Source organism: Macaca fascicularis, chromosome 7, assembly GCF_037993035.2.
Source record: "Macaca fascicularis isolate 582-1 chromosome 7, T2T-MFA8v1.1".
Lineage (NCBI taxonomy): Eukaryota > Metazoa > Chordata > Mammalia > Primates > Cercopithecidae > Macaca > Macaca fascicularis.
Window position 1 is genome coordinate 2,127,343 of NC_088381.1, and position 24,543 is coordinate 2,151,885.

Below are 24,543 nucleotides of genomic sequence, written 5' to 3' on the forward strand. Positions count from 1 at the left end.
CAGCCCAGGTGCCTTCCTCCCTCTCTCTGCTGTCTCTGTCTCTTCCCCTCTCTCTTCTTCCCCTCCCCTCCGCCTCCCCTCTCCTACCCCCACCACTACAGAGCCAGACCACAGACTCCACAGTCTGTTATTGTCTATGGCCCTGATAGTCACATACACACAAACCGAGCACGGTAACCAGCTTTTCATCATTCTCTGTATACGCAGCCTTCGTTTTTGAAAACTACTTCCAGCTACTTACAGGTATTCTAATAAGCCTAATTCTCCCTCTAGTGGTGATGAGAGGGTTTTCCTGAAATTGCAAGAGCTTCCTCCTTAGAGGCCAGTACAGGTGGCAGTGAGGGGGACCAAGAAAAAGAAAGCAGAAACGTTCTCTTCCACCCCTTCAGGAGGCATATCAGGGCCCCAGCTGTGTAACCTGGTTGGGTAGGCAGTGGGAAGAGTGAGGCCGAGATGCTCTAGGTCCCTGGGCTGTGAGCACCCTTCTCCCTCAAATCCTGAAAATGAAATAGAAGCCTCGCATTGCTAGTGCCAGACCACCAGGCCCACAGGAAAATCCTTGCTTTCATGAAAACGAAATCTCATCTCAGAGGACCCATTAGAATGTGGATAATACAGAAATATTTTCTTTCCCTAAATTCTAAGTGAATTATATATAGTCTTTATGAGCACTGTTACTTGCATTGTTGGATCCTAAACACCATTACTGCAATTAGCTTTTTCTTAAAAATAAATCAGTGATGTATTGTCATTGTCAAAAAACAACTCAACCCTCAGATCTTATCTTCATGTCTTACACCTTTGCTTAAAGCAGAAGGACCGAGAAAAAGTCTGAAGTATTTTTAAACATTAAAAGGAGTTCCTAAACCTCAGAAAGCAGTTAAGGCATCACCAAGGTCTGAGTGGGAATCGGTGCGTTTTATGAAGCCCATGGGTGTCAAAATGGGGAGGCCCCCTCCTGGGGAGCTGCTGAGCCATCACCACAAAGCACAGACATCAGACCCTCATCCAAGGAACTTCCACAGCAGGAAGGAACTCAGAGTGCAAATGAGAATCCCCTCCGAATTCAAAACAGTTTTGAAAGATGACACTGCACATCAGATTGCTTCACATGTCTGTACAACCCATTCAGAGAACAAAGACACTCTCAAAGAAGAGGCATATAGCAATAAAGTTAGTATAAAATTTGGATTTTTTAACTGATCTGCAAGCTCTATTATGAAAGCTGGGAAACCAACCCAAATACAGAACAAATGAAAATCATTATGTCTGTCTTCGCAGAATGGAAGGATGAAGAATCCCAAGAGATTCTGCGTATATTTGGGAATCCCCAGTAACCGGACTGTTTTAAGGCAGAGGCTAAGGTATTTTCCTAAGCACATGCAGTAGTGAGGACGATAGTCTGTGTTTCTTTTAGAATGTTAAGAATCCAGAGATCTAAACAGTTGATTACTGAACCCGAAGGGCTGGTCACTCGTTTGAGTTGGTGGCAATAGAAAGGTGGCAGAGATGTGACTGCTGGCCTCAACGCTATGCCTGGTGCTGTCTACCTCCCTCTCTGCCTCTAAACAGAGACACAACCAGGAATAAGCAACCTCAGAAAGCATATTTCCATCTCTTTCACCAGCTGCCTCTTTAGATAGAAAGAAACTTCAGCTGAAAGGCCCAAGGAGTGCTCTGTCTCTTTGAAAGAGTTGCCGGTGAGTCACCGGTGGAGTCGGCTTCCACACTCAACTCAGCAAAGAGGAGCAGTGATAAGGGGGAGGGCCAGGGCTTCCTCCCTCAGGGTAAGCTCCTCTGCCCAGTTCAGGAGTGAGAACTGGGGGCCCCTTGATGTTTAGTAGGATTTATTCATGTGTCTTCCTAGCTCCTGGAGAGTTCACAAATATGAATGAAAAGGCCTGATGGTGGCCAGGCTTGTGCGCGCAAGGACGCCCTCTGATTCTCTGGCTCCCAGAGCCAGGAAATGGAGAAGCGTCAAAACAAGAGGGTTTAGGGGCTAGGGGCACGCTGAGCTTCCTAGGGTGGGGAAAGGGGAAGGCCAGACACTGCTCCGATTTTTAAATCACAGGGCAATCGGCAAGTTCTAGCCAGAGATCCAGCCAGAGACAGAATTAAAGAAACTAAACCCAGAATCTCCAGTTGTGTTTACAGCAACAGGGTTTAACCCTTTGGGTCCCACTGTCTTCGTATCCTCATGCGCCCTCTTAGTCTCCTCTGGAGTGATTCTAAGCTCCCATTAGCTGGCTGGTGTGCTGGGAGGAAGGTTGCGGAATTTATGGTGAGATAATGTCTTACATTACCAGGCAGAAGCCTTATTATCCATTTCAACATGCGTGCTTTATGGGGGTGGGAGTGCGTGTGTTCCTGTGTGTGAAAGTGGCTGATCTGGAAGGTAGGTAGGTGTGCGTGTGTGTGTGTGTTTGCAGGACCTGGCAGGGGAGTCCTCTCAGACAAGCAGGGCTTTCTGCTGCCCACCTGGTCCCAATCCCCCCGCACCTGCCTCCAATGCATTAGCTCTTTCCAGCCCGGTCTAAACTGGGCAGTTAGAACCACGGTTCCTGGGTTCTTGGAAATTTCAGAGTGATGGAAATGACAGAGAATGTCAGCCAAAGTGTGTGTGTGTGAGAGCTCCTGAAACAGCTGAGGTGGGAATTAGGGGTCGGTAAGGAGCCAGAAATGGCCCCTGCCCCATGATCCTGGTTTTCAAAACCCCTTAAAATCACCAGATCCTAAAAGCCTCAGGAGACGAGCCATTAATGTGAGTCTCCACACTCCCGGCTGCAGAGGAGAAAGCAGTCTAAGGGAGCTGGGACAGGTGAGGTGTGGGCCGACTTCCCCGTCCCCTCCCGGCCCGCCGTGCCGCAGCCCAGCCGACGGCTGGCGCGCCAGGGACTCCGACAGACAGCGCCCCCCGCCGCCTGTCGCCCAGCTCGGGGCCTCCGGGGATGCGGCCCCCGCGCCACTTACCGCGCGTGCAAGCCCGAGAACAGGCAGAGGAGGAGCAGCAGCTTCGGGGCCATGGTGCCGTGGAGCTCGGGGCCTCGGCCGGGCGCGGCTTCCTGCAGCGCGGACCTCGTCCCCGCCGGCCCTCTCTGCCCCGGCTTCCTCCGAGGCTGCTGGCGGCGGGCGGGACAGGAGTCTACTCCGGCGCTGGCCGCGCCCCCGCGGGGCGCACACGGGACGCACACGGGACGCCGGCCCCCCGCGGCGCGCCGCCCCCGCCCGCACAGTGGCGCCGGTCCGCGCAGCCGGGTGGGGGAGCAATGGGCGCCGGGGACCCCCTGGCGCGGCGCCGCCCACCCCGCCTGGAGCAGCGAGCGGGCGCGGGTGCCCAGGCCGGGCTGTGAGCGCTGTGCGGTCGCCGCGCTGAGAGGCGGGGGCAGGCGGGCGGCTGTCCTCTGGCAGCGCCTCTGAGGCGGTCCCGGCGGGGAGGAGTTTCCCCAATTACACGCCTGACAACGCGCAGGGCCAGGAAGGCGAGGTTTGAATGGACTCGGAGTTTGAGGCCAGGAAGGGGGCGGAGCTCCGAGGGGGAGGGGAGGCTGGGGATCCCGCAGGGAGCCTGAAGAGAGGTCCCCGGGGTGGGCACCTTGAGAGCCAGCCCGCGCTCCGCCTTCCTCCGGCCGTTTCTACCCCGTGCAGGTTTCCTCCAGCGCTCCCTGACCTCCCGTGGCCGCCGTCGCCCCGGGTTGAGACGGTTTGCTGAAAGCAGCCCTTTCATCGCACTCTTCGTGCTAAGTCGGCTGAACTCCTGGGCACTGATAAGATTCTGTGCTTGGAAAGGTGGCTTTCTGCGGGAATATTTGGAAAAAAGCACTCCAGATTTATGCCTTTCTTACAGAAAAGAGAGACTAACACGTAGCAATAAACAGTAGAGGTAGAAAGGAATATTAAAGGTAGGAGCTAGGTAGATCCTAAGGCAAGAAACCAAAGACATTCCGTTTGGCGGAAGCATGAGGTGCGCCTCATCCCATGTATTTTCATATTCCGAAAACCAAAAATGGCATTTACGATTTCATTTGTCATAATCATTCAGAAAGTTAGTCTTACACCATGTAAGTATTGCAATCTCAACAGTGTAGCAAATCCACTAAGAATCTTACATTTCTATCACTCCCAAAAAATTCTTAGAAAATATTTTGTAACTGCTATTCATAGATTTATGTAAGGGTGTGATAACTGTTTCTTTAATATTGTCAAATAGCTTTGTTCGTCCAGGCACAGTGGCCCACGCCGGTAACCCCAGCACTTTGGGAGGCCGAGGCAGGCGGATCACTTGAGCCCAAGAGTTCAAGACCAGCCTGGGTAGTATGCAAAAATGCTGTCTCTACAAAAAATACTAAAGAATTAGCTGAGCATGGTGGCATGGGCCTGTATTCCTCTGGTGTGTTCCCCCTCGTTTCTGGATAGGCATGAAGTGGAGTGGAGTGCAGTTGTTAATGACAATATTGTTTTTCAACAGTGGAGCTGTCATCTGCCTGGCATCACCTTTGTGTCTCTGTGAGGTGCTGAACTCGCCCAGCTCCCCCCTTTCCAGGACTCTCTCTGGCATTCTCATCTTCCTCTGCCCAGCACATCCCTCCTACTCAGGTGCACATGGCCTATAAGGTCCCCTCTTTCATGAAGACTCTGACGCTTGCATTCTTCCACCTCCAACACCTGTACCACACCTGTAGGCTTCAGGGGAATATGAGCATTTATCATACTCTGCCCTAATCTCTAATTTTCTGTGCCGAAATCTGAGTACTTTAAAAATCAATTAGATGATGATTTATTGTTCCTTCATTGCTTATAGAAATATGTCGTCTCCACATAAGAGACGCGTCTCACTCTGTCGCCCAGGCTGGAGTGCAGTGGTGTCATCTGGACTCACTGCAACCTCCACCTCCCAGGTTCAAGCGATTCTCGTGCCTCATCCTCCTGAGTACCTGGGATTATAGGCACCCACCACCACACCTGGCTAATTTTTGTATTTTTAGTAGAAATAGGGTTTCACCATGTTGGCCAGGCTCTTCTGGAACTCCTGACTTCAACTGATCTGCTCGCCTCGGCCTCCCAAACTGCTGAGATTACAGACGTAAGCCACCGCGCCTGAGTGTACTGCAAGAATGCTGCAAATAGAAACAATTCTTTTGTGCTTGCCTTCTTAACGCAGTAATAGGAACATAAGCAAAAATAATCATCCGACATTGATCACATAAGATGGGCCAGGGCAACTCTCATAACATTATTTCCGTTTCGCATCTAGAGAAAAAGCACAGAGAAGTTAAGTCACTTACCCCAAGGTCACACAGCTAGTAGACTGAGGATGTTAAAAGCCAGGCAGTTGGCTCCAATGTTTCAGTCCTAATCACGATACCATACTGCCTTCCTGAGGAGGAGCTCAGCAGACATTTGTTGTTTGGCTAGTTGATGAAAGTTTTGGACTCCTTACCGTATTATTTATTTTTTGAGCATGAGTTAAAATATTCACACGTTGTTTATAATAGAAATAGACTGTTACTTGAGTGATTTTGTAAAATATCAGTAAATAAGAAGTGTCCTAAGATTTGTTATTATTATTTTTACAATTCAATGAGTGGACAAGAAAATGCAATACTGTTTTTACATCCCTGTGCTCTTTATTCTTTTCCTTTCTTGCATATTTCAACGTGCTATTATGGATGAATGCAAGGTGATCCCCTCTGGCCTTTGGAATGCTTTGCTTCATTTATTAGACTGAGTAGCTCAACTTGATACGTCTGAGCATTTTACCTTGGAAAGCCCCTCCCCTCTTCCTGGAAGGAGATTTTGTTTTTTAAAGCTAAATGAACTGGAAGGTTGGGGAAAAATCAAAGCAAGCTTTCTAGGCGTTAAGTGTGAAAGCAAAATGCAAGGTTAAGACTGTTCAAAGCAGAAGCCACAGGCTTTCATGTAGCTCCCTCGCCCCGGTCGACCTGCGGGGATGCTCTGCGGAGCATGCGCAGTGCGCACTCTCCAACCCGCCTCAGCCTCTCCATCTTCAGCCCGGGAGAAGCGGGCGGGATTTACACTTGCTCCCCCTAGCTCGCAGGAATAGAAAGGGAAATAAAAAGTAGGTGAAAGCGAGCGCCACCAGAAGACTGGCTGTTAGTCCTAAGAGGTTAGGTAACCGATCCGTGCTCAAAACCGAAGCGCAGACGCGGCCGTAGTGACGAACAGCTCCAGCCTGGCGCGCTGCTTTGCTCCTGGCTTGGCGCTGGGTCCTCGGCTCTGGAGGTTCTGGGGAAGACCTGGGCTGCCCGCGCAGTGGGGGGTCGGGCTGCACCTCGGCGGGGACGGCGGGACCCTGGCAGCGTTGCCAGGAAGCGCCCTTCAGTTCCCAGGCCACGGAGCCGCCCGGCTGCCCACGCGCCCTTCACCGCGCATCCGCTGCTCCGTGGCTGCCCCGAGTTCTGCTTTGAGAAACATCCCTCCCACTCCCAAAACTGTACTTCTGGGCTACATGTTTCGTGGTTTCATATTTTGAAAAAGCGCCCTTCCCTTGTCAATCAAAACAGCACTGTCAAAGGATAATGCACACACAACAAAAATGCACCAATCTTAAAAGTATGGCTCAGTGAACTATTTGGCATGTGTATACCGTATGTATATGAATAGCATATGTATAGCACCTGGATTATTATATATAACAAATACATAATTATGTAATTCCCAGTGGCTGGGCCATCTTCAAGTCAGTACCGATACTGGGTAACCAACTATTCAGCCTTTGGCCACAGAAGCCTAGTTTTGCCTAGTCTTGCATAGATGTGGTCATGCAGTACTATCCATTTAACCTCCGGCTTCTCTCACGCAGTGCAGTGTCTGTGAGATGTACCCTTATTGCTACATTACCAGTCATTCATTACTTTTTACTGCTGTGCATGATAGTTCTTTGTGTGAATACACCACACGCTATTTATTTGTTCCTATGCCAATGGATATTTGGGTTGTTTGAAACTTTGGGATGTTATGAATAAAGCTGACATGAATACTCTTGTCTTTTGATGGACATATGTGTTCATTTCTCTTGGTTATCTGACTGAAAACAGAATATCCAGATCACAAGGAAGGCAATGCGTTTAGTGATAATAAATATTACTACAGAGATTTCTAAAGCAGTTATGTTTATCACACATTGGCCATGAATGAGTTCTGGTGTATACCCTTGATGAAATGTGGCCTTGCCATTCTTTTTGTCACCATTCTGATATTTCTTTATTATTATTATTATTAGACGGAGTCTCGACGATCTTGGCTCACCGCAACCTCCGCCTCCTGAGTTTGAGCAACCCTCCTGCCTCAGCCTCCCAAGTAGCTGGGACTACAGGCCTACATCACCATGCCCAGCTATGTTTTTTTTTGTTTTTTTTTTTTTTGTTTTTGTTTTTTTTTTTGTATTTTTAGTAGAGATGGGATTTCTTCATATCGGCCAGGATGGTCTTGATCTCTTGACTTCGTGATCCACCGCCTCGGCCCTCCCAAAGTGCTGGGATTACAGGCATGAGCCACAGTGCCCAGCCTGCCATTCTGGTATTTCATTCTGGTTTTGATTTCATAGAACTTCTTTCAAATTTTTACCAGCCATTGGAATATCTTCTTTTATGAAGCGTCGTTTAAGTCTTTTGCTCATTTTGAAACTAGACTGTTGGCCTTTTTATTTGTAGAAGCTCTTTTTGTGTTTTTATGTTTTTGTTTACCGTTACACCTATTGCTTTAATACATACTGTCAATATTATACAAATACATGATTTACAATATCCCCATTATAGCAAGACAAAGAATACAGTCATAAAATAAAATGTCTTTTAGGCATTTATTATGCCAAGCACATAAATTATTGTTCTCATTATGACATAAGAATAATACTCTTTTGGTGACAAAAGATATATTGTATTAGCTCAAGGTCCACGGAAGAGCTTCCAGTAAGTTGGAAAGTAAAATCTGGCCATGTTTTCTATACAATAAATAGAACAGCAACAACCTCTGCTATCCCTCAAGCATAAAGTATCCCTTTACATAAACTTAAGTAAATGGCTTGTTACAAATAAAAATAAATAACATTTTAGAAACTAGTTAACATCACTGGGCCGAATGTGGTATTTACTTTCTTGTGTATGTCTAAGAAATTTCAACATGAAGTATATATTAAAAATTAGCAATAATTTCTGAGGTATACATGAGCCAAGCTGCTCACTCTTACTGTGGAAGCAAAACTAACTTCTGAAAATAATCTACAGAAATAATATGTAAACACATAGAGCTTGAGATAGACTAAGAACATCCTTCTATGTTCTATGGACCAAAATACAAAGTTCTCCATTACATATGTAAATAAACACACTTTCATTAGTTTGGAATATATTGATATTACATGACTATGTGTATATTTTATGTACACCATAAAACAATTGTTGACAGTGTCTCCAGTGACAACATGCATTCTAGCCACAACTACTGGAAAGGGTATAAAACCTTAATAAGGAAACTGCTTTGCTTTGCTTTAACTAAAGTTTTTAAGTGAAAAACAAAGCCAACACTCCTTGTTGCATCTTGGACTGAGGTCTAAAATGTTCAGAGTCAACAATCTCTTTGGTTGTTCCCCAGTGTAACAAAGCACATACGCATTCTCTCTCCGTTCACAAAGTCTGATCATCTTCAGCATTTTGTCTTAAAAACTGCTTTCCAAGTATGAGGGACCCACGCTGTTACGTTCTTTCTGTTGCCTACTTTACACCTGATGTGGCCATATAGGTTGGCACCTTGTAGCACCACACCCATGATAACCATGGCTAGCTACCCTGAAGGAGAAGAGGCCACAAGAGAAATATATCACCCACAGCACTGGACAGGCATTAAGTCCCAACCAAAAGATTTGATTCAGCCTCTGAAACAGTTTCGTCCTCCCGAGAGTATGCCTTTCTGGACTCAAGCACCCAGTGGCTCTTTCCATCTTCATCACGTGATTCCAACACCATAGACCCACCACTAGTCCACCTGTGACATTCATCACTGCCCTAAAGTCACACGACAAGATAATTGTCACCATACAAGCAGTAAAACTGCTGCTGACCAATTTGCAAAGAAGAGAGACCACAACTGCACTGACTCGAAAGAATAACTGGAAAAGTGAGGCTGCTGGGTATCTGATTTTGGATTGTTTTGTTTTGTTAGTTGTCTCTTCTGCATCCAACATTGAAATGTCTTCAGTGTCATCATTACTGTCCTGATGCAACATGGCAGCCCTGTGCCAGCCCCCCAGTATCACTTAAAAAAAAATTACTATGGCCTTTTATTTTCTTAACATCTATTATTGTTACTTCTCTGAATTTGTTCATTTATTTGTTTATTTATTGCTGTTCTAGGTTGTTTGCATCTCCAGATAGATCAGCTTTTAAATTGTCCCCCAATTTTTAAAACTGTTCTTTTGGAAATATTCACAAGTTTACAAATAAATTTGTAAAACTAATCCTGTAAGTTTCTATAATATTATCTAATCTATAGCACATAGTCTAATTTTTCTAACTGATCTGATAACACCTTCAATAGCATTTTTCCCATATAGCCCAAGAACCCTTTCAGGATCACATGTTTTGCTAGTTACTGTGTCCACTTGGTCTGTTTTTAGTCCAGAACAGGTTGTGGCCGTTCTTGATGTTTCACCGCACAGTAGTTTCCGTAGACAAAAGTATTTTGTAGCATGCACCTCTGTGTGAGTCTTTCTCCTGATCAGATGCAGGTTATGTATTTTGGGAAGATATATGACATAAGCGATGTTGCTTTTCTTGGTGCGTTATTGTAGGAAATGCACGACGTCGGTTTATCTCACCGTGGGTCACACTGATCACTTAGTGGAGCTAGAATCTGCCAGTGTCTCCACTGTCAAGCTACTTATTTTTCTTTTCAAATGGCTGACTGTTCTTTGGGGAAATTATTTGAAAATGTTTAACTATCTTAGTTTTAACATGCATTGATGATTCTTGCTTGCTGCTTGTAAAATGGTGATTTTCTAATTTCACTGTTCCTCTACGTTTATTAGTTGGTATCATATCATAGGAAGCACTCCTCCTCTTTTTCTAGTATTACTTTCTGTAGAGACTCATGGTTTCTTGTTTTATTCAATGTACTTTAACCCATTACTGTCATTATTTATTGTTATTCTCAAATCATTCAAGATTTCGACAATAGGAGCCTCTTCAAGCTGACTCCTGTATTTAGCATGTCCCCAGTATTTATTGTTTGACATTTGTCTCAATTTTTTTACCTTGAAAAAATTTTAAATTTTCCCCAGGTTTATTGAGGGATAAGAGACAAACAAAATAGTATGCATTGAAGGCATACAAGGGGATGATTCGATATAAGCGTACATTGGGAACTGGTTCCCATATGAACTGGTTAGCAGAGCCTTCACCTCACTTAGTTACCTTTCTTTCCCCACTTACTTTCTGAAGCAACAGGATTGCCACTCATATTTTCTTTTTCCCTACCCTTGAATTCAAAATTTCCCCTTGGTTCCCTTTTTTTTTTTTGAGACGGAGTCTCGCTCTGTCGCCCAGGCTGGAGTGCAGTGGTCTGATCTGGGCTCACTGCAAACTCCGCCTCCCGGGTTCAAGCCATTCTCCTGCCTCAGCCTCCCGAGTAGCTGGGACTACAAGCTCCGCCACCACCCCCGGCTACTTTTTTGTATATTTAGTAGAGACGGGGTTTCACCATGTTAGCCAGGATGGTCTCGATCTCCTGACCTCGTGATTCGCCTGCCTTGGCCTCCCAAAGCGCTGGGATTACAGGCATGAGCCACCGTGCCCGGCCCCCTTGGTTTCTTTTAATAGAGAATGATATTTAGAAAACAAATCTAGTTGCTCTGAAGTATTATTGCTTTGAGACCTTTTAGAGGACATTATATTATGATATAATAATACTATTTCATTACACACTAGAAATTAATGAGCATGTACTGATGTCACCCATAAAATCCTTCCTTGTCTTCGAACTTTCCCTCCAATTTTTAACAAAATTAATATATTTTTAAATTTGCTCAAAGTGCAGTATACACGATATAGTTTCAGAATTACAGTAACCAGGCTACAATGAAAAGAAGATCTCTAGGTTGAGTTCAGAATGTGTTTTCAGATGTTTCTGCTCTCCCCCTTTAAGCTAAGAATACAAGAGAGTAATCAAAATGCTATGCTCAAAAGTTATTTGGTTTAGTTTTTTTTTCTCCAATGTGGTTATGCTATTAATTTAAAGTGGAGCTGAGTTCATTTGTTTCTATTTGTATTACACTTTAGGGCTTTTCCTCATTATTATGGATTTAATTCTATTTTTGAATACGTGAAGTTTTAACATGATCCCAAAAATCAACACTGTACAAGATGAAACAAGAAATATCACGAGAAGTGCCATCCCACCCCATTGCTTCTACTTGTTTCTGCCATACACATACACAGACACCTCCTCTACATAATAATACATTTCATCAATTTCTGGTTTATTTTTCTTTTTCCATAAATAAACAGACAAATAACTATTTTCTAATTCTACTTCCTTTCTGACATCAAACATCACATGCTATACAAAACTTTTGCATTCTGATTCTTTAACTTCTTCAATATTGCACCTTGGAAATACAACAGTTAATGCAGCTCTTTTTACATAACTGCATCCTTTTTACATAACTGCATAGTATTCTATTGCATGTAAATATCATAATGTTTAAATTAATCTACTTTGTTGGGGTATTTTCACAGCTTCCAATATTTTGCAAATACATATAATACTGAATCATACAACTTTGTGCATGCCAATTTTTATGCTGTTGAAGGTGTATTTTCAGGGTAAATTTCCAGAAGTAAGATTTCTAGGTCAAAGGGTACATGTGTAATTTTATCATATATTGTCAAATTTCCTTCTCATAGGGAAGTTTTCTCCATTTCTCATTCCCACTATCAATGAAAAATGATACCTATTTTTCAATAGTCTTGTCGATAGTGAATTTTCAAATTTGCTAGATTTTACCAAGCTAAGGGGTAAAAGTGATATCACAACATGGTTCTAATTTGTGTTTTGTTAATTATGAGTATATTGAACATTTAAAAATATTTAGAACCAGCTGGGCATGGTGGCTCATGCCTGTAATCCCAGCACTTTGGGAGGCTAAGGCAGGCGGATCATGAGGTCAGGAGTTCAAGAGCAGCCTGGCCAACATGGTAAAACCCCATCTGTACTAAAAATACAAAAATTAGCTGGGCATGGTGGTGGGCACCTGTAATCCCAGCTACTCAGGAGGCTGAGGCAAGAGAATCATTTGAACCTGGGAGATGGAGGTTGCAGTGAGCTGAGATTGTGCCATTGCACCCCAACCTGGGCAATAGGGTGAGAGACTGTCTCAAAAAAAAAAAAAAAAGAAATATTTAGGACCATCTTATATTTTAGCAAATTATCTTTTTTGTCCTTTGCACAATTTTCTATCAAATTTTTTCATATCTTATCCTCAAATTTTACATGTCACAGGCATTTTTCTGTGGCATAAGTTGCAAATAATTTCTTCCCATTTATCCTTTGTCTTTTGATTTTGGTTACATGTTACTGATCATGAAATTTTTACACGTTTCTCTAGTCAAATTTATCAATATTTTTTGCATCTGTATTTGGGGAAATAATTAGAACCTTTCCCGATAACTTTCACCTAAGTTATAAAAGGGTTCGCCCAGGATTTATTCTGGTATCTCGGTGATTTCATCTTCTACACTTACATCTCTGATCCATTTGAATCACAGTCTTAAGTAATACATAAAGTATTGATGTAACTTAAGTATTTTCCATATAACCATCCAGGTCTTCCCATACTACTTATTCAAAAGTTCAACTTTGTCACTCTAATTTGAAATACCATAATTATCATCTGCTAAGTTTCCATGTATACCTGGATCTATTTTTGTATTTCCTTTCGATAGCTAATTAACGAGTAATCTGCTTGTACCATTGTGTTAATTATAAACACTTTGTGTGTGTTTTAGTATCTGGTTGGGCTAGGGCTAGCTGTTCATCTTATTCAGTATTTTCATGTATTCTTGCATATGTATTCTTCCAAATTAACTTTAATCTCAACATATATAGCTTCAGAAAAAAACTTTTTCATATTTTATTGGGGTTCTATTAAATTAACTGAGGGAGAATCTGCATCTTTATAATATTGAGTTATCCTATATAAGAACAAGGATTACATTTTCTATTTGTTCATTGGTACTTCGCACAGGGTTTTCATACTTCTTATTAAGTTCATTTGTGAGACTATTATCTATTTTTTTGATACATTTTAAATTGTATTTTCTCTTCCAGTGTCCTCTAATTGCTTATTAATCATGAATATAAGCATTTCCATTATTTCATGTAATTTTTATATCCTGCTTGCTTTCTGAATTCTCTTAATGTTGTGTTAGTTTTATCACTGGTTCTCCAGTGTTTTCCAGTTTTACTATCATATTATCTGCAAGCAGAAATAGATGTACTTCATCATACCCAATTTTTATGCCCCCAATAAGTGTCTTGTGTCTAACTGCAGTGGCTAATGCCTTCTGTAAAAATGGTAAAGGCCGGAGATAATAGGCACCCTCTTCCTATTCCAGATCATCCTGGAAAAGTCTCCTGTGGAGACAGACAGACTGACAGAAGGAGAAAACAGAGGAGATGCCCATACCTTACTATTTTCAGGGTTTTTATTAAAAAATCAAGAATGGGTGTTGAAACTTGTCAGACCCAATGGGGAGCATCAATTTCTTCTCCACAGTAAATTGCATTATTGAATTTCTTTCTGTTGAATCATTCTTCTACTTCTAAAACTAAATTTGTAAGTTTTCCTTCATTTTGTATGTTTTGGAAAACTTTATTTGGCATCAGAGTGGCATGATCCATGATCTTTATATGTTTGGTAGAATTTCCCTGTGAAGGCACCTGAGCCCTCTCTCTCTCTCTCTCTCTCTCTCTCTCTCTCTCTCTCTCTCTCTGTGTGTGTGTGTGTGTGTGTGTGTGTGTGTGTGTGTGTGTGTGTTGGCGAGTAGAAGTTCCTTGGTAATTTTCCCTTTTTTCCATAGAAAATGGCCTTCTTAAGCATTCTACCCCTAATAGGGTCAATTTTGGTAGTAAATTATATGTCCCCAAGAAATTCTCCAACACATATATGTTCTGAATTTTTTTAATAAAGGTGGGTAGGTCATCTGTTATGACTTTTATTTTTACTGTGTCATTTATTATTTTATTTATATTCCCCATTTTTTCTTAAATGGTTTGTGTATTTCATTTTATTAATCACCAGAGTTTTGAGTCATTCATTATATCTCTTGTCTTTGTATTCTCTATCTGATCAAATTCTGCTTTTATCTTTTTTTTAATTTACTTTGTGCTTTCTTTTGGTTTTTTTCTAGTTTTGAGTGGGAAGTTAGTTCATTTTCTTATATTTTTATTTATATTGACATATGCTTAACAATATGAATATTCTTCTAATATGGTTTAAATATATCTCATAAACTTTTAAAATCAAGTACTATTCTACTTTTTGTTTGTAATTCCACTTTTTAAAAATTGAGAAATAATAATTGTACATATATTTAGGATAAAATGTGATGTTTCCATTTGTATACACATTGTAAAAAGGTTGAATCAAGCTCATTAGCCTTTGTACTACCTCACCTGCTTATCATTTTTTGTAGTAAGAACATTTAAAAACTATTTTAGCAGTTTTAAAATAGTCAATACATTATTATTAACTATGGTCACCGTGCTGTGCAATAGATCACTACAACTTTATTTCTCCTGTCCGAAACTTTGCATCCTTTGACGAACGTCTCCCCCTTCTCTACGTTCACCCCCAGCCTCTGGTAACTGCTGATCTACTCTCAGCTTCTGTGAATCTGTCTCTTTTAGGTTCCATATGTAAGTGAAAACAAGCGGTATTTGCCTTTCTCCGTCTGGCTTTCGTTAACATAGTGTCCTTTGGGTTCATTCATGTTGTTGCAAATGACAGCGTTTCCTTCTTTTAAAGGCTGCATAGTATTCCACTATATATACAGACAACAGTTTTTAATCCATTTATCCACTAACGGACACTTAGGCTGCATTCATTTTTCAGCTATTGAAAGTAATGCTGCGGTGAACATGGAAGTGCAGTGAGCTCTCAGGCAGACTGATTTCAGTTTCTTTGCATATACACCCAGAAGTAAGATTGCTGGATGATATTGTGATTTTATTTTTAGTTTTTTGAGGAGCTTCCATACTGTTTTCCCAAAAGAGCTGTACTAAGTAACATTCCTACCCACAGTGTACCAGGATTCCCTTTTCTCCACACCCTAACACTTATTATCTTTCGTCTTTTTGATAACACTCATTCTAACAGGTGTAAATGATATCTCATCGTTTTAATTTGAATTTCCTTGATAATGAGAGATGTTGAGCATTTTTTCATATATCTGTTGGTCATTTGTGTGTCTTCTTTTGAGAAATGTCTGTTCAAGTCCTCTGTCGATTTTTTAATCAGGTTATTTGTTTTCTTGCTATCGAGGTGTTTGAGTTCCTCATATATTTTCAATACTAACCCCTATAGAAAATATTTGGGGTGGGTGTGGTGGCTCAGGCCTATAATGCTGGGAAGGCAGAGGTGGGTGAATCACTTGAGGCCAGGAGTTCAAGACCAGCCTGGCCAACATGGTGAAACCCCATCTCTACTAGAAAATACAAAAATTAGCCAGGTGTGGTGGCGGGCGCCTATAGTCCCAGCTACTTGGGAGGCTGAGGCAGGAGAATTGCTTGAACCAGGGAGGTGGAGGTTGCAGTGAGCTGAGATTGCACCACTGCACTCCAGCCTGGGTGACAGAGCGAGACTCTGGCTCAAAAAAAAAAAAAAAGAAAAGAAAATATTTTATTTGCAAATCTTTTCTCCCTGTCCATGGATTTTATCTTCACTCTGCTAGTTTTTTCCCTTGCTGTGCAGAGGCTTTTTAGTATGATACGATCCCATGTGTCCATTTTTGTTTTTCATTGCCTGTGCTTTTGGGGTCCTATCCAAAAAATTATTGCCCAGACCACGGTCACAGAGCAATTCCCTTAAATTTTCTTGTGCTGTATACAGTCAAGGCCTATATGACAAGCCCATAGCTAATATCATACTCAACAGTGAAAAGTTCAAGGCTTTTCCTCTAAGTTCATAAATAAGACACGGATGCTCTCTCTTATCACTTCTATTCAGTATAATTCTGGAAGTTCTAGCCATACCAATTAAGGAAGTAAAGGAAATAAAGACATCCAAAAAGTAAAAGCAGAAATAAAATTGTCTTTTTTATGAAAGATCTTCTATGTAGAAAACCCAAAAGACTCCACCAAAAGGTGTTAGAACTGATAAATTCAGTAAAGTTACAGGATACAAAATCAACATAAAAAATCAGTAGCATATCTATATACTAACAACAGACTATCCTAAAATAATTAATGAAACAATCTCATTTACTGTACCATAATAAAATAAAATAAAATACTTAGGAGTAAATTTAATCAAAGAGGTGAATGATCTATATACTGAAATCTATAATACATTAATGAAAGAAATTGTGAATGACACAAATAAAAGGAAAGAGATCCTGTGACCATGGATTGGAGGAATTAATATTATTTAGATCTCCATACTACCCAAAGCCATCAAAGATTCAATGCAATCCCTATCAAAATTCCAATGATTTTTTACAGAAGTAGAAAAAAATTCTAAAATTTTTATGGAACCACAACAGATCCCACATAACCAAAGCAATCTTGAACAAAAAGAATGAAGCTGGTAGCATCATACTTGCAATACACTGCTAGACTACAGTAATTTAAGCAATATGGCACTCACATAAGAATGGATACATAGACCAGTGGATAGAGATGATAGAGATAGAGAGCCTAGGAATATACTCACACATGTAGAACCAATAAATTTTCCATGAAGATATCAGGAACACACAACGAGGAAAGGACAGTCTCTGCAATATATTGTGTTGGATAAACTAGACGTCACATGCAGAGGAATGAAATTGGGCTCTTATTTCACACTACATATAAAAATCAACTCAAAGTAGATAAAAGACTTAAACATAAGACCTGAAACTATAAAACCACTAAAAAAATATATAGGGGAAAACCTTTGCTACCTTAGTCTGAGCAATGATTTCTTGTATCTCGTAAATTTTTATGTGTAATTTAAATTTGACTTTTAGAAATTTAATATTTTAAAATCTTTATTTTCATCCTTTTGCTGTTTAATAGAAGAAATTCTAAATTTCTAGTTGGAAGATACTTTTTTAAAAAGTTGTTTCCATTTTCAATATTATTACTTATGACCAAAGTGTTATTTTATAAAATTTCTATATTATTGGCCTGCATGGTGGCTCATGCCTGTTATTGAGCACTTTGGGAGGCTGAGGTGGATGGATCGCTTGACACCAGGAGTTTGAGACCAGCCTAGGTAATGTAGTAAAACCCTGTCTCTACCAAAATACAAAAACTAGCCAGTTTCATAACCTGGTCTCAAATATATATATAGTCTATATTATGAATGTACCAATATTTTTAATATTGATATATGACCCAGTATGTGATTAATTTTGTAGATTTTTCATGTGTACTTGAGAATGATAAATGCTTGAGGTGATGGATGCCCCATTTACTCTTACATGATTACTATGCACTCAATGCCTCTATCAAAATATCTCACATACCCCATAAATATATACACACACTACGCCTAATATCAATACAAATGTAAAAGATAAAATAGGAATGGGGCATGGTAGAATTTAAGACTAATTCATTGGAAAATAAAGTGCATGTTTCCTACAATGACCCAATTCATACTGGTCTAACCGAGGCATTGCAAACTCAAAGGCCTACAGGGTGAGGCAGGTTTCACACTGGAGATGACTAAAGCATGGATCGGATGGGAACTGTATAACGGATTCCTTGCTAAAGGCAGGATGAGCACAGGTTCTGATTTGCTCAAGAGCATTTTAATGTATGCCTGTTGTTCTGATGTAATTATTATTGTTATGCTTGTTAAAAGTGTCCTGGTTTGAAAAACAAACTCCTAATTTAATTCCATTGTTTTTTGAGAACATACTTTGTATGATCTCAATCTCTTTAAAATTATTAAGACTTGGTCAGGCACAGTGGCTTATGCCTTTAATCCTAGCACTTTGGGAGGCCGAGGCGGGTGGATTACTTGAGTTCAGGAGTTCGAGACCAGACTGAGCAATACAGTGAGACCTTGTCTCACTATATTTTCTAATTTAATAAAAATTTAAAAATCAGCTGGGCGTGGTGGTGCATGCCTGTAGTCACTTGAGCCTGGGAGGTCAAGGCTGCAGTAAGCCCTCATCATGCCACTGCACTCCAGCTTTGGTGACAGAGAACAACCCTGACTCAAAAAAATGAAAATAAAAAAAAATTATTAAGCCTTGTATTATTGCACACAAAATGCTCTATTCGGGAGAATGGCCTTGAAAAGGATATGGATTCTGCTGCTGTTGGGTGCAGTGTTCCTTAGATGTGAGCAGATCAAGTTGGCTGATAGTGTTGTTCTGGTCTTCTACATACTAGCTGATTCTCCGTCTTGTTGTCCCACCAACTACTAAGAGTGGAGAATAAAGTTTCCAACTACGAATGTTGTACTGTATATTTCCCCTTTCAATTCCATCAGTTTTTACTTCATGTATTTTGGGCTCTGTTGTTAGGTACACAGATACATATCTGTTTTTAATTGTTATATCTTCCAGATAAATTAACTGTTCTACCACTATAAAATGTCCTTCTTTGTCTCTAGTAATATTATCTGTATTAAGGTAATTTTTTCTGATATTGGTATAATAGTTCTAGCAGTCTTTCAGTTACTATCTGCATAGTATATCTTTTCCATCCTTTTACTTTCCACTTATTTGTGTCTTTGAATCTAGAACATACCTCTTATTGAAACTATATGGTTATGTCCTTTTCAATTAATCCAGTCTGACATTCTCTGCCTTTTGATTGGACTATGTAATGCGTTTTCATTTAATTATTGATGTGGTTGAATTTACAGCTGCTGCTTTGCTCTTTGTTTTCTTTTGTGTTATTTTCTAGCACACTATTTTAATTCCTTTGGATTGTTCACTACCTTTTCTTTAACTTATTTTCTTTATGGCTGCTCTGGGGATTAAATATGCATCCTACCTTAAAACAATTTAGAGCCAACTATTACTAACTTAATTTCAAAAGTATACACAAATGTCCTTCCAATATAATGACTTGTCTTTCTCCAAGGTGATACTATTGTTATACAAATTATGCTTATAAACTCATCAATATAGCTTCATGATTATTGTTTCATACAGTTGTCTTTTAAATTGGTTGAAAGAAGAAAAGAGTAAAAGCTTTATTTACATTTTATATTTACCCATGTAATTTCCTTTATGGTGATCTTCCTTTCCTTGTATGAGTTCAAGTTAACATCAACTATCATTCCTATACACCTTCAAAGACTTCCTTTGGCATTTCTTGTAGAGTAGGGCTGCTATAGATATATTCTCTCCATTTTTATTTACCTGGGCCTGTCTTATTTCACTTGCCGTTTTGAAGAGTAATGTTGCTCAACATAGAAGTTTTGGTTGATGGTGGGGGGTTCCCCGCTTTCTTTCAGCACTTTGAATATGTTATCTCACTGCCTTCTGGCCTCCATGGTTTTTTATGAGAAGTCAGCTGTTATTCTTATTGAGGATCCTTGTATATGATGAGTCTCTTCTCTCTTGCTTTCAAGATTCTCTCTCTGCCTTTGGCTTTCAACAGAATAATTACATTGTATCCGGGTGTATATTTCTTTAAGCTTACTATACTAAGACTTAGTTGAGCCTCTTGGAGGTGTAAATTAATGTTTTTAATAAATTATGGGACGTTCAACCATTACTTCTTCTCATTATATATTATATTATTTATTCTTATTATCAAATAGCTGATTTAAAGTCTATTTACTAAATCCAACTTCTGGGCACCCTCAGGACCAGTACGTTTTGACGGTTTTGTTTCTTGTATACCGGCTGCACATCCCAATTTCTTTGCATGCTTCCTAATAAACTGGAAACACTAGCCATATATTTTTATACCTTTGAAATCTGATCATCCCTTTCTCCCACTGTTTATTGTTGTTGTATTTTGTTGTTGTTGGGGTTAGGCTTTGTTTGTTTAATTACTTTCCCGGACAAGTATGCTAGTGTTTGCATTCCCTAGACTGAAGTCTCTGTCTGTTTTCATTTTTAGTCCTGGCTTTATAGGGGTCACCCCTATGTCAGCACAGCTTAGGGCAGTCAATGATTGGTCTTTAATTCTCTTGAATGCTTTATGGTGATACGTTTTTCACCCTTTGCCGTGAGGATCTATGTGTAGTTTGGAGCACGCTTTCAAAGTTTAGGCAGATTAAGTCTTCCTTGTCTTTCACTTTTTGCTTTCACAGGACATCAGGGTCAGCCAGGGATGAGTAACTAAGACTCTCTCTGCCCTTTCTTGACTGTTCACACGACCCTGCACATACACACAGACTTTCAGATCCTCAGGAATATGTCTGAGATGTTTATAGTCCACTGTGAACTAGATCTGATTCCCCAGACCTTCCTTGTACATGTTTGGCTGGTTTCTTTCTTGCCTTAGCTGTGGCATCACTGCCTTGAAGGCTTTAGTGTTCACCTTCCTCAAGTGATGCCGATCATCATTATCATCAACAATGCTTTGGGAATAAAACTTTCCCATGGGGCTCCAGGTCAGGTCAAATAGTGGCAAAACTCTGGGGATGGGGCATTTTGTAGAGTTCCAAATTAAATCATCCCCCTCGGGTGGCAACAAGGCTTCTGGTCTTCATGGTACCATGCCAAGGAGCTGATAGGGAGACAGGGAAATCTCTAAGTTAAAATGGCATAGACCTCACTGTTCTTACTGAAGTTCAGTACTGTTTCTTCAATAAACTCTTTTAATGTGTTGTATGCCTTTGATTTTATTTCCAGAGTTCTGAAATTGCTTTGATATAATCTTGCCAGTGTTTTCATTGCTTTTTGTGGGGAGAGGATTTACAGAGGACCTCAGTCCAACACTCTGCAAGTCTCATGTCTGGGTGATAAATTTACATGGTCACCTGACCTAAAGGAGCAGCCTGTCACTCAAGCCCAGACAACTGTCACCCTGTGGGATTGTGTTCCTAGTGTTGTTAGGTCAGCTATGGATAGGTTTATACAAATCTTTGAAATTCTTATTTTATAAATTCTTAAGAAAGGATTTCCATCAGGTGTAATATTACCACCAATTTGCAATCCTTAACTGAAGGAGTTTCATCAGATCCAGTCCACCCACTTATCAGGACTGATTTATTCCGTCAGTTCACATTCATCTAGCTCCTGCTACTGGCCTGGAATAATGCTGGCTGGTGAGGAGACAACGATAGCAACATGAAGAATGCAGAATAAATTGGACTTAAATGAGTATATTGGATCAATTAGAGCTCACTTCAAATTTTTCCTTCTGAGGTCTCACATTGCAAAATAGAGTGCCTGATCCTTGGTTTATTTGATTTTCAAATAACTCAGAAAAGCTAAGCAAACATTTCTTCAGACTTTTTTTTTCCTTAAATATCTCTTCAGACTTTTATATTAGGGAAATTGTGAGCAGTAAATATTTTTCAAATCACAAGTTTCCATAAAGAACCCATACTCATTTCAAAACAGGCTACAGAGCATTTGAATTTAGAGTTGAGACAGTCTATTGAAAATGACAGTGACAAACAGATAATCATGTAAATCTTTGATGAAATGAACCTTTTCGCAGACTTCAAAATCATTACCTTATATCACTGCAAACCTGGCAAGTAATTTCAGTGATCAGAGTAATTCATATTCAAATGCTCAATGTGTTTGCTCAGGGCACTGATTGTCCCAGATGTGCTAGTATATGGTAAAAAGACATTAAGACTAATTTTTAAATATTTAAAATACTGTTTTCCCTGAGTAAACTGTGGCATTTCCAATTTTCCAAAGAAAGGGTTCTTTTTGATTTGAAGTTAGTTCTTACAATGAAGGATGATGTTGATTGAAGACTCAGTGTCACAGTCAGTTATGCTTTCCCTGGAGGCAGACCCCTCCCAAGGCAGTCACATCATCATTCAGGTGGGAGCTCTGGGAGGAGAAATCACATCAAGATCCTTGGCTCTAGTCAATCAGTGCTTCTCTCTCTCTCTCTCTCTCTCTCTCTCTCTCTCTCTCTCTCTCTCTCCTTGAAGGGTAGTTGGGGGGAGTGCTACCCTAACACAGATCCATTCTGTCAAGACAGGTTTTGAAGATCACAGAAGCACACGTTTTATATAAGAAGGGGCAAACTTAAAGGTCATGTTTTCAGTGCAAAAAAACAAAACAAAACAAAAAAAGTTTCTCTAGGGCATTGTTAATAGATAATAATTCAACCAGGGTTTGAAGCAAGATTTTTCATTTTAGGTTACATTTTTGTTCTAAATCACCTTCCATCTGGAAGCAATTGCATGGTGTTGTGAGCCCTGGGTTAGAAATTATGAGGACTAGGATCTAGGCCTGCGTGTCTTCCTAACTTTTGATACGATTCTGAGCCAATGGATTAACCTCTTTGGGCGGCAGTATTCCTGTTTATAAAATAGAGGTTACTTATTTAGTGTACCTGCTTCTCATAATTTGTCCTATAAACCAAGAGTGTCTGAGACAGGTCTTCATCAATTTAGGAAGTTTATTTTGCCAAGGTTATGGATGCACCCATGACACAGCCTCCAGAAGACCCGACAACATGTGCCCAAGGTGGTTGGGGCACAGCTTGGCTTTATAAATATTTGGGAAACAGGAGACATCAATCAATATATGTAAGATGTACACTGGTTTGGTCTGGAAAGGTGGGACAACTCAAAGTGGGGAGGGGGCTTCCAGGTCATAGCTAGACAACCTGGCTTAGTGAAACAGTAAAGCAAAGGAAGCAATCAGATATGTGTTTGTCTCATGTGAGCAGAGGGATGATTTTGAGTTTTGCCTGTCCTTTGTTCACAAGGAACTTCCTTGTGGGCAAACTGTGAGGGAGGTATGTAGCTTCTTATCTTTGTAGCTATCTTATTTAGAAATAAAATGGGAGGCAGGTTTGCCTGACATAGTTCCCAGTTTCACTTTTCCCTTGCTTTAGTGATTTTGGGGTCTCGAGATTTATTTTATTTTCACAGTCCCATGAGAGACATAAAGCATTATTTCTAAGACATGAGCATGACAAGTAGGTCAGAAGATTTACAACTTCCTTGTCAATCTTCAACAGAGGATGTTTGCTGTGCTATTTTAAGTTTGATAGTTACTCCAGAGGCATTTGAACCCAATTATTGTAGACAGACACACACTTTTAGGCCAACATTAGTCAAGGCTTTTCCTGGATAGGTCTTTAGATTCCAAAGAAAGTCCAGAAGTAATACTGATTAACAACATATTAGAATATTCTCTCTATTTGTGGTGATGTCAAAAGAGATACATTTAAATATCCTTGCTCTAAAAGTAGGGTACTGTAATTTATAATTATTTTCCGAAGTTTTTATTTTTTGCCTTATTATCATTATCCCCAAGGTGATTCTTATTATGTTCTCATTAAAAATAACAAACACTGAAATATCTACAATACAAAATCAGAAAGTAGAAAACGAATGTGACCTTTTTCACTAAACATTCATCAGAATTAAGGTTCAGCAGCTTGTAAATGTGGTTAGCCTATCTTCAAACTGGAGCTCATTGGAGGTTTTCTGTAATGAAGGCTAGACCTTGTCAAGAAAGTTCCTGCAACCTGATATGGAAGACATTGTTTTCTACTGTGGCAGGGATTTGAGTTACACACAATGTACATATTTGGCCACACTCAGCAAAGATGCTGTTAATACTTGTGCATTTCACACTACAAATTTTGCTTCAAAGGAATAAAACAGTAAGCTAGTATTGGACTCTAGTTACAATGACATGCATGCTGACATATGGAGTGGGAAACGCACTGCCATCTGAAATTTATTTTGAAATGTAGCAAAAAAAAAAAAAAACATAGATTGAGGATGGGTGTATTGGTGGACAGATAGAGGGAGAGGTGACAGGTGGTGAGGTCACCTGTTGCTTACTCTTCTATCGATGGACTGAGATGTTCAAAGAGGGTGTTCATGCATGTAGCCATTTGGACATAACTTACAGTATATTTTGCTCCAAACTACAGCACAAAGCTAAACTCTACAGACTATAGGAGAGAAATTAACTACACAGTATATGAAAACAGGATCTTCTATTGAGCCTTCGGTTTGTTTTTTGTTTTGCTGGGATTTTTGCTGTGGTATAGCAGAGAGCACTCTCATTACACAAATATCATCATCGTTTAGAATAGGGAAATGCTTCCTCATGTGAACACTGAAGAGGCCTTCTCTGCTGGCCTCTACCCTTCCATTTGTGAGACCCTAAAACCAACGAAGGGGCAATGCAGGAG

General features: G+C 40.4%; 1 protein-coding gene and 1 pseudogene across 2 annotated transcripts in view; both read right to left on the reverse strand.

The window, feature by feature from the left end:
- GABRG3 (gamma-aminobutyric acid type A receptor subunit gamma3) overlaps positions 1 to 3,144 on the reverse strand; it is a 568,731-nt gene extending 565,587 nt beyond the window's left edge. For both annotated transcript variants that reach the window (XM_005559026.5, XM_015452551.4), the window contains exon 1: positions 2,971 to 3,144. In XM_005559026.5, coding sequence (XP_005559083.1) covers positions 2,971 to 3,023 — 53 coding nt within the window. In that variant the 5' untranslated portion in view covers positions 3,024 to 3,144. The remainder of the gene's footprint in view (positions 1 to 2,970) is intronic.
- Positions 3,145 to 8,414: 5,270 nt separating this feature from the next.
- LOC102134383 (Golgi apparatus membrane protein TVP23 homolog B pseudogene) lies at positions 8,415 to 9,704 on the reverse strand (annotated as a pseudogene).
- Positions 9,705 to 24,543: the final 14,839 nt, after the last annotated feature.